We start from the raw sequence: 10,761 nt of genomic DNA on the forward strand, positions 1-10,761 counted from the left end.
AAAGAAGCGTTACAGAAAATCCAGAGTAAGGAACTAACAGTTTAAACCACAAATTGAAATAAAAACATTACAAGAAGAAACTCTCCCTCCTCTAAAGATTTAGATGTTGAAACAAAGGATTCAGCTTCCTTTTGATCTTTGCAGAAGAAAATGTAGTCCACTCTCTAAGTAGGTGCTTCAAGAAGATCCGCAGCTCTCCTCTGGAGAAAATCCTTTCATCTATCTCTAACCTCACGAACCAACATACAGCTGAAGCCAAAGACATCCATCCAAACTGCAAATTTTTTTTTCCTAGATAAGTCTCCTTGCAGTCTTGCCAGAGACCATTAACACCACCAGGGAGCTGAGTTATATAAAGAATCCGGCAAAAATGCAACCAAACTGACATTGAATAGGGTCTGTGCTTTCTCCTGTTCGCATAAGGGACAAGTCACCCGAGCCAACCAATTCCTTAAAATTCTCAGGATTCGGAATCTGTGAAGAGCAGAACACCAGTGCATTTTGATTCTCTGGTAGAGGAATGCTCCAGATTTATTTTGATCTGGCGAGAAATGATTGCGCTAAAGTTCAATCCCTGCAGCAGCTGTTGACTGTGAAGATTCCATTGGCATTCCATTCTCACTTGATTGTATCCATTTCGAGAGAAATCACCACATCCTGCAACAGATCTATCGAATTGACCCAACTCTCTATTGACACCTAGGGAGTTGGGGGGAGCAAATTTCATGTTCCAATTTAAATACAATAAAGGTTGATAGAGATAAGAAATAAAGGCCGTCTAGCCCACAGTTGAGGTCAGTTGTATAACGGGCAAGACCCGAAAACATATTTATATTCAATGGGTCATCATTACCGGTAATCAGATGAAGTATTGGGTATGAATTACAATAACACCGTATCACAGTGATTTCAACAAGACAGCCCTCACACACAAAGATGCCAATTGTCATCTGAGCCACCCAAACTTGGAATGTTAATTTATAGACAGGAAACATAAAATAGAAATCTAAAAAATAATATAAATGATTAAGTGAGAAATAGATGATTCCATTATCAGCATTAGTGACATTAATGGATCAAAGTATGAACAGACTTCCCAGAAAAAAAATAAAAATAAAAAAACATCACACAATGCACCTGCCACAAAAAATTGCTTATGAGTGACAAAAGTAGGTCCAATATCCATAATGATAATATAAATGAGTCATCCACCTCTCTGCTATCATTGATGTATAAAAAGCCATTTTCATAACCATATCCCGTAGTTCAAACAGAAAACATTGAAGTACAGGTCATGAAACTAAAAAAAGCCATACAACTTGAACAGGTGTAAACCAGTCTCTGTTTCAAGGAAACTGGAAGTACTCAGCAGATATCCAATTACTGAGCATCTAATGCTGATTATTTTAACACTCAGTTAAGAATGATTTCATTGCAATGAAACTCGGTATCACTTGTCAGTGAAATTCTATCAAGTTTGACACTATCTAGCTATAGACATCACTCTGAGCAAAACTAAACCAGAGATGCCCGCTGTCAACTGTTAGATTAGAAGATCAGGAATATTCAACTTGTAATTTCCGCTTGCTTTAGTATCATTCCCTACAATTTCTCATAAGCATGATAATCCTGTATACACAACTTATAATACTTCCCCTTTCCAAGAACAAAACATCCGAAACCTTTACTGCTCATGTCCTGCTATTGCCTGACTTCTTTGCAGCAAAGAGCTGACGAAAAAAAGAAAGCTTGCCACCACCACGTGCGGAGGATGTAGCTGTAATGGCGCCCCCGTTGTTCACCACAGAAGGAGCAGCTTCAGGCTCTGGCAAGGATGGTGGAGGGAGTGTGAATAAGAAGGCATTTAGCATCCGTATGATCTGGCTGAAACTGGGACGTGTATTAGGGTCCTCAACCCAGCATGACTGCACAATGAACATTAGCTCAGGAGGGGCATCCTCTGGAAGGGGTGGCCGCATTTGCTACAGGAGAAACAATTAGTTCACGTCAGCAAATAGTAACGATAAAGATATAATCGCTTTGTGTACTATTAGAAAAGATGCGAAACTTTCCACAGCTAAGAGAATTCAAGCATCCGTTTTTGGATCAAGATACCACTGATCTAATATAGCTTTGTATATCACTTAATGTTGCGGACAATCTTTAGCTAATGATGCAACAACAGCAACAGATGGCAGACATCACACAGATTACAAATGCATATATAGTAATCAAAGGATATTAATTGACAGTCCGCAATCTCTCTTTTTTTCCTCGATAACTATTTAAAGATGTTTCTCTGGTATAAAATAAAAATAGAAAGAAAACAATGTAGAAAAGGCATGCATGTACAGCTTGCAGTATTCCAGTGTCTGAATTTGGCCTTTCTAGATCTATGCAGTATGGAAATTGGAAAACAGAGGCAAAGTTTTAGCAGCAAGATTCACCATACTGATACGTACTGTCCATACTAGCCATACCATACCATACTGGTACCGAACCAAGACTTAATACAGGGTGTGCCAAGTCTCGGTATGCCAAACCGATCCCCGTACTGGGTGTGCCAATATTGTATCAGCATGGTACTAGTACAGAGTCTGGTACTGAGATTGTGAACCTTGTTTAACAGCAATAATAGAACATCTTACAGAATATTAAACTTCCCTTACATAATTCTTCATGATCCATCTGCCATAATATTTGGCAAGGATTCAAAAACAATGATGTGGGACCACTACATACCATGATATGTATCATACCAACCAGCAAACTGAATGGACCTGTACTATGATTTTTAAAAACCTTCAATGATTCCAATGAACAAATTATATCACTCTAAGATGATCATACAGATAACCAAACTTTGTTGCTAATAATAACAGTGTCCTTGTACTCCATTTATCATAAACTTAGGTGAACTTCCTGAACGAGCCATCTCACTCTAATATGTCCAAACAAAACATCAGATTTTCATTAATAATAATCTTTTCGTTATATCTTATTGAACATTTTAAACATACAAGGAGATGTTCTCTAATGAAAATAAATTCCATAATTTATATCTGCTTTCTTCATTGTGTTGCATCACGGGTCAATGATAAAGGGCAAAGAACTCCAATTCAAACATGTCTGCATAACCAAATTGTTCCTGGTACTGACCATTCAACCAATAGCATACAAATTTTTGGACCATCCCAAGACCATCCACTCAGGATCAGAACTTCGCTGCAGCATATGGATACTCGCAGTATCCCACTACTCAGCCATCTTTCTAAATATACCTAAGAACTTTGCAATGCTGGCTGATTCCATCTCATTATTCATCTCAAAGAAAAATTTCATCATGTTGGGAAATGAGAACTAGGCCTGTCAAAGGACAGGGATGAGCCACATAAAGGTACCAGCATTGCATTAGAAGGCAATAGACACAGAGCATTACTGTAAGAACCCGACCAATCTCTGAACCTACATTGACCCACAAAACAAAGTTACGACTACCCCAACAAGAAACACTTTCAGCCTTCTAAAGATTTCACCATCATGACATATATGATTTTCCAATTTGGTCTATATAATACAGTCCTTTGTGGCCTGAGATTTCTTCAGCAGATTAAGCACCATTGTGTAGCCCATCCATACACAAACCACTAACATCCGAGGCAGTGACTTACTCTGACCCAAGCACACACCCATGCCAGCATGTTCACTTGCTAGGCACATTCTGGATGTGGATGGGATATGCAGTGCATGCTCCTCTGGGTACCCATTCGGCTGCTTCCTGTGGCCGGCCAAAGAGCCCTAATCTACTATTTTTTGCATGGGACAAAAGATTTTGCATACTTCAAGAACATGTTTGTACCCTCAGACTGGCATAGTATCACATGCCCCTTGCATGGTAAGAGGCTGACTGTCCTGCTGCTACCCTTCTATCTTAGATACTAAGTCAAACATTTGAACAAGTGAACTCGGGAAAAGACTGGAAGTGCAAATGTTACTATGAAAAGAATTACATATTCCATGTAACATAAAACCAAGCCCCGTATCATTTTTTACAGAATAAACGAACATTCAACAGACATGTTCAGCTGGTAACTCTTCATGTACAGAAGACTGAAATGGAATCTTACAAAAATATTTTATGTATCGGTATCTTCATAAAAGATTTAATTGGTTATCCAGTCAGTTGTAAATTATAGATTTATATTGAGCAATTTTAGTTTATATTACAATTACATGTCCAATTGAATTAGACCGAGTATGGGTAAGTCCCCTCTGCCCCAATTCCCGCCCACCCAAGAAAGATGTGTCTAGACTCCGCTGTCTGTGCTACCAGCTGTAATATGAAAAAGAGATTGGATAGTTAATTTTCACCTTAAAAGCAGCAGCATATGCAGCCTGCAAGTTGGACATGCCTTCAAATGGCATTCGGTTGGTCAATAACTCCCACAGAACAATGCCAAAGCTGTACACATCAACCTTGTTGGTGTAGTGCTTCTTCTCACCACGACGCAGTGTAACAGTGCTATATAACTGCAACATCAATTTAAATTCAGATAAGAGGGTCTGGGGCTCATACTATTAAATCTAAAAGCACAAACCACAAGCAAGAGTTTACAGTTAAGAAAAAAAAAGAAAAGATAACTGAACAACAGCAAGAAGTGCAACAAGAGGGCATCAAACAATATTTTCTAAGATTGTATATTAAATCATAAAGCCAGTTGCATAAAATTCACAAATTTCAAAGTATCAGACTCATTCACAAAGCTTACCCTATATGGATGGCATAAGGCCATCAATTTAAGGTTTACTCCAGGAAAATATGGTACAAAGTAATTTGTAATGAATTAGATAATAAATGAGAAATTTGACTAAAAACTGAGTCTAAATCCTCAAGGAACAGACAGAGAGTGTAGGACAAGAGGCTACAGAGAGATATTACCAGTTAAATAAATAAACAAATGGAACACAAAACATGAGAATTTCTATACAGCATAGACACATTGATGCATCCCACTAGCCAACAAATATACAGCTCCTCAAGATTATATCTGCACAAAGGGGAAAAAGTAAAAACAACAAAAAATGCTTTTATATAATGAAATAGGTGATACACAAATTACACATTTTTCAAAATGTTAAGAGGGTGTCTTCTGTGTTTATAAATATAGAGCAAACTATGAACACCACCATCCAGCCTATCAAGGGTCACCTCTGGCGTTACTTAAAGCCTTTTTCAATCTTTGTTCATAAATATGGACAACTATGAAAAAAGATTATAAATATTTTTGAGAAAATTTATAAAAAGAATTTATACATTTTTTGAGAAAACTGACAAAAAATAATTTACAAATATTTATTCAGCTGTCTGGAAGTTATAGGGTCATGCCTTTAAACCCATCAATATAGACTCCCTTTTACCCTCTAAAACACACCCGGTATGGAAGATCTTTTAATACTTCCAATAGCTACAACATCTTTGATGAATTTATTGCACTATCCTATTGAGCTTATCTTCTACACATTAATTTGTAGTCAAAACTCTTTATGACAGGATAGAAAACAGATGTGGCAACCTTCATCAGTTTCCAATCGAATTCCCAAGGATTTAGACTCAGTGACATTAATAGTAAAAGTCAATAATTCTTAAATAATCAAATAGTTAGAGATGCATCACCTCGGGAGCCATCCAACGGTATGTACCAGTTTCAGCAGTCATCATCTCTGTCACAGTTTCTTCTCTTGCCAGGCCAAAATCAACAAGCTTGACATTCTTCTGATGTGCAGTAAGCAACAAATTATCTGTGTATTTTGAATCATATTTTGATAAGCAAAAATATGGAAAATGTACCGAAAGAAATATAGAGCTAACACCAGATAATCTTGTATATGAATGATTGTACAACAATAAGATGGACAGCAAAGTTGATATTCTCATTTTGGTGGAAAAGGCAAGTTCATAGAAGTGGATACTATCACTTCAAATTATTGAGACTTAGAGTATTTCATACACTATTTCTTCCTATATACTTGATACAGCATCAAAGAATATTTGCATAAACATGTACTCTAGGAAAAATTGCCAAAATCCAATAACTGAAGTCAAGAGTCACAAACTGACAAAGACTACTAACTTAAACATGGTTGCCCTTCCCCCTTTCTGGCCTGCAATAAGAACATATGAATATCAAAATATCAAGGGCAACTAGATAAACATCATTGTTTGTCTTATCCTTGAAGCATCAGACTCACTTGATCAACAGAAAAGGCACATTCTTTTACAGTAAAAACGTATTGGGATACAACAAAAAGCTTGGAAATATTATAAAGATTAAGAGATGAGAACAAGAATTGGTCAAGTGTACCTAGTTGTTCTTTTACAGGCACTGTACATCAACAAATATCTTCCCTAAACATGACCCTGAGCACAAGAAACAATTTACAATGTAGGAAAGCCACACTAATAACACTTGGCAGACAACCAACAAGAAAAAAAAGAAGGAAAAAGAAAAAGGTCTTCAGAACTTCAAACAGGAAGGATGGCAAAATAAATAATAAGAACAGATCCAGCATGCTAAAAGAATTTTCATTGAGCTACTAGAAGGGTAGATTTAAATGTGGCATCTTCAAATGGTTGAAACAAGGGATCCTGCAACTGCAAATACCTAAAATCAGCACCAGCCAGGCCGAAATATCAGAAGACATAAGCCAATAAGATGAGATATCGACAAGAGAGATGCATCCATCAAGAAACAACATTTGATAATGTGTTCCCCACAGACCCAGGTTGCTTCTGCTAGCAGCCAGCTGAATATATGCTTATAGTCAGGATTTCTTTTTATCTTAACAGTCCCTTGGAGAAAGTATTTATGAACAGGCAATTTATCAGTTGCTACTAAGCTCTCTAAGCTTATGACCTAATCAAAATGCTGATGGAGCTATGTTTAAAGTACTTCAAGGAGTAATTCAAGATACAAGAAATAAATGAGCAGATCTATACCAGGTTTCAAGTCTCGGTGTATCATGCCATTAGCATGTAGGCAGTCCATTGCACGAGCAATGTCAAGTGCGAAGCTAACTGCTTGACGAAGATCAAGCTTTTGGGGACGAATGGTCAATAAATACTTTTTTAATGACATTCCTGGTAGTAGCTCTGTGGCAATTACCATGATTGGGTCCTTGCATGCTCCAATAAACTACAAAAAGGGAGGAAGACAGTCATGAGTAGCGCAGAAAAATGTTAAGCCAAAAAAAAAGTACTTATCGGATAAAAGAATTAAATGAGTTGGCTGACGACAATGGGCATGACAAGCCTGGAACTTTTGCTCCCAATTCGGAAGTAATATATTGTGCATCCAGTTAACCACAATTACAAATTATCGAGCAGAAATCACACCTTGACAAGGTTCTCATGCTTCACTCTGGACATCATATTCACTTCTCGAATAAAACGAGCTTCAAGTGTTGCCTTTTCTTCAGGAGTGTTGCCACTATTGAGTACTTTGATTGCTACAATCTGTTCCCTATACCTGATTGAAAAGAGAAAGATTTAGCAGACAGGTTTAATTACTGCTAATCATATCAACTTACAAGCAATAAATATTTTCCTGGAAAAAACTTACTAAAAAAATTACAAAAAGTTATCATCCTTCTTCATGATCGACAGACAGTTTTATCATGTTAACAAAATATAATAAATTTTAAGTTCATTTGAACAAGAATTGTCAGAAAAATATTTATAGAAGTCACTGATTAGATTTAAAATGACTAATTGTTCCGTACCTCCCAACAGTATCAAGAGAAGTTTTGCATGTTAAGTCCATTTCATGAGGATTTAACCTCAAACAAGTTTCAAGTCAAAATCAAAAAACATTCCACAGTAAAGTTGCTCAAACTTCAAGATCATCATGTGATAATCAAAAGCCAAATAGCACTTCCAATTAGAATGGAAATAATGAGTCACGTAGGCTCTGGGTTTTTTGTGCAGATTGTATCAGCTTTCTGCATGAGTTATGCTACGCTCCACTTGACATGAAGGTGTTGTCAAGAAATTGATGTGCATACTACAGTTTCTTTGTAATTGAAACTTACTATCTGGTTACTATGATATTATCAAAATTTACCAACCACATTAATTCTTTGTTCATGGTTTTATGGTTTCTTCCATATTCTAGTTATCTCATATTATGTTGTTTCCTAAAATTAACAAGGAAATCATGAAAGTTAATTTATAAATCTTTTACTTAAAATTCCCGCCATATTGATTTAGCAAACATGTGATGGTTCTTCTGTTTTCCATGTACTTTTATTAATTAGATTTTTTATTTAGATTCTTGTGCATGTCGAACTGCTTGAATTCTTATGCCCTGTTCTCCTTTTTCTTTTTTGGAGAAAAAAATGGTCATCCCGTCTTACAAGCTATAACCATATATTGTTGTTCCTGACAAAACATGCCTGTATATGTGGAAGAAGACAATTTGCAAGTGAGAAGTTCGTGTAACCATGTTGATAAATCATGGGTTCACGGTTCACCTGGTAACTAGAACTGTAAAAAGGTACCAAAATTTCTTTTTCCAGCACAGAAAAAAAGAATAAAAGCAAAAGTCATTCAAGTAATCAGGATTTTGCACTTACTTTCCCTCGTAGACTTTGCCATGGGCTCCTTCTCCAATCTTTGATCCGATAAAAAGCAAACTTGGGTCAATCAGTAGGTTGTCATCGATATCAAGTGATGGAGCTGGAACAGTACCATGCTTTCCAAACGAGTGCCTTCCAAGCTGAACAAAATCATCCGCCACTTTGTTTGGCCCTGGACGCTTGAACTCCTCACACTCTTTTCTACGATCCTTACAGTCGCCACCGCGACTCATGTTGGGTTAAACAATCACCACTTCAAAACCCCCAAAACGTATAAAGCAACAAAATCCAGTCGACCCTTCCACGAGTTGAATAAAACATCTGCCCAAAAAACACACCTTTTCGCTCTACTTCACAAAAAAAATCGAATTCATCCCCGATAAAAACTCCCTTCAGATCCTCTTGGAGTGCAGCAACCACTATTCTATTTACAAAAAATCGTCTTTGTAAAAAGATCACATCCAGGCATCAAGTCCAAGAGAAGAAAAAACCAACGGATTCACCTCTTCCCCAACTAGAAGCTTTACTCCACATACCCAAATCTTTACTGATACTGAAATCTCTTCCCCAGTTAATAACTCCAGAAATACACCAAGAAATCAGTACCTATACAACAAAAGAGCTGCCAAACTCTCAAATTCGAATCCGTTTCTTTCTACCTCCACAAGAACTATCCAGCAACAATTGCGAGCAAAGAAAAGCAGTAAAAACCGGGAAAAAAAACTTCGAAATTTTTTCTAAAAAGAAGTCAGAAAAACCTAATCTTCTTTGAACTGGAATCAACGGACTCTATGGCCTCTAACTCTGTTAACTCATCTACAAACTTCAAACCCGAGCCCTAATTTTAAGGGTGGTTGTCTCTCCCTCGCCCTCGTTCTCTCTTTCGGATGGACGGGGTAAGAAAGAGGCCGTCCGAGAGGATTTTCCGCGCATCGTTCCACCACGACGGCAGGCGCTTTTATACGGTGGCAAAAGGTCGGGCTCCCGGTGGGCGTCCCGCGACCAACGACAGGACGCCAGGTGGCCCCTTGCGGAAGGCGGGCTGTGGTCACCGCATCGGCGATCCGGGAGGACACATTTCCCTTCAGAATATCAAAACGCGTGTTCCGAATCCCGCTGTCTTTTTTTTCCTACTTCTTATTTTTTAAACAAACACAATATACGGACACAAATATAGATACATCCAATAAAATTTAAAAACAAAATATTACAAAAAATATTAGACAATTTTTTCTCATTAATCTAAAAAGTACCATTCAAATAGCTAGTTATATAAGCTGCCATCTAATCTGCGGCTTCATTGGTCTCTCTGAATACATATGTCAGATTTTGAAGATTTTTTATTACCATTCTCTCTTCATTTTTGAATTAAAAACACAGCAGCACGTGGGTCGCGTGAGGGTTAGGCGTCCGGCTTATATATTGAAATGGGGAGTTGTGGTGGATTCACATGGGTTGTGGAATAGCGATTTGATGGTTGGAAGAACTGGACGGCCGACGATTTTGACTGGGGTGGGGATCCGTGGGCCCCACGGACGTGAGGACGGGCAGTGACGGTCGTTTGACTAGAATGCGCGGTAGATGTTAAATGTCGCGGAAGGCAGGCAGCTAGCGAAAATTGTTATTCTATTTTTTTATCTAAAATTATTGAGATATAAATAAAAATTTAAATATTTGACTAATATTTATTAAATAAATAAATATATGGATGGACATCTATTGTATCCAAATAAACCCGATTTTATTTATAATATGATTAAATTTTTATTTTAATATGCTATTAATTTAATTCATTATCCACTTAATTATTTTTGATTATATAGTCATAAAATTTAATTATTTAATTTATATCTATATTTATATTTTTACTTTAGGTATCTGATTTGTATTTGTATCTATTTAAAACAAATATGGATAAAAATTTTTGTATCCAACTAATATCTGTATTTGTATCTGCCCAACAAAACAAATATGGTTTAACTTTTAGCCCTAATATAATTTGATGAGATCCACATAGTCTAGATAGTTTGATTTAACTTTGTTTTTTCAATTATAGTTTTTCCTCGTTCATATATTACATGTGAACTTTGCACGGAAAGAAATCTATTTAATTATTAATTTTACGTG

The 10,761-nt window shown here is 36.8% G+C and overlaps 1 protein-coding gene across 1 annotated transcript; it reads right to left on the bottom strand.

Moving 5' to 3' along the window:
* Nucleotides 1-1,188: 1,188 nt before the first annotated feature.
* Nucleotides 1,189-9,752, bottom strand: LOC103708887 (serine/threonine-protein kinase STY13-like). The gene is made up of 6 exons (XM_008793991.5): nucleotides 8,632-9,752; nucleotides 7,394-7,526; nucleotides 6,998-7,193; nucleotides 5,675-5,799; nucleotides 4,372-4,530; nucleotides 1,189-1,982 (listed from the first exon to the last, which is right to left on the bottom strand). Exons 1-6 carry the CDS (start codon nucleotides 8,865-8,867, stop codon nucleotides 1,692-1,694), a joined length of 1,140 nt encoding a protein of 379 aa, XP_008792213.2. The 5' UTR covers nucleotides 8,868-9,752; the 3' UTR covers nucleotides 1,189-1,691.
* Between the last annotated feature and the right edge of the window lie 1,009 nt (nucleotides 9,753-10,761).

This window comes from Phoenix dactylifera, chromosome 14 (genome assembly GCF_051530095.1).
Source record: "Phoenix dactylifera cultivar Ajwa chromosome 14, Ajwa_hap1_PhDact_Kaust_v1.1, whole genome shotgun sequence".
Taxonomy (NCBI): domain Eukaryota; kingdom Viridiplantae; phylum Streptophyta; class Magnoliopsida; order Arecales; family Arecaceae; genus Phoenix; species Phoenix dactylifera.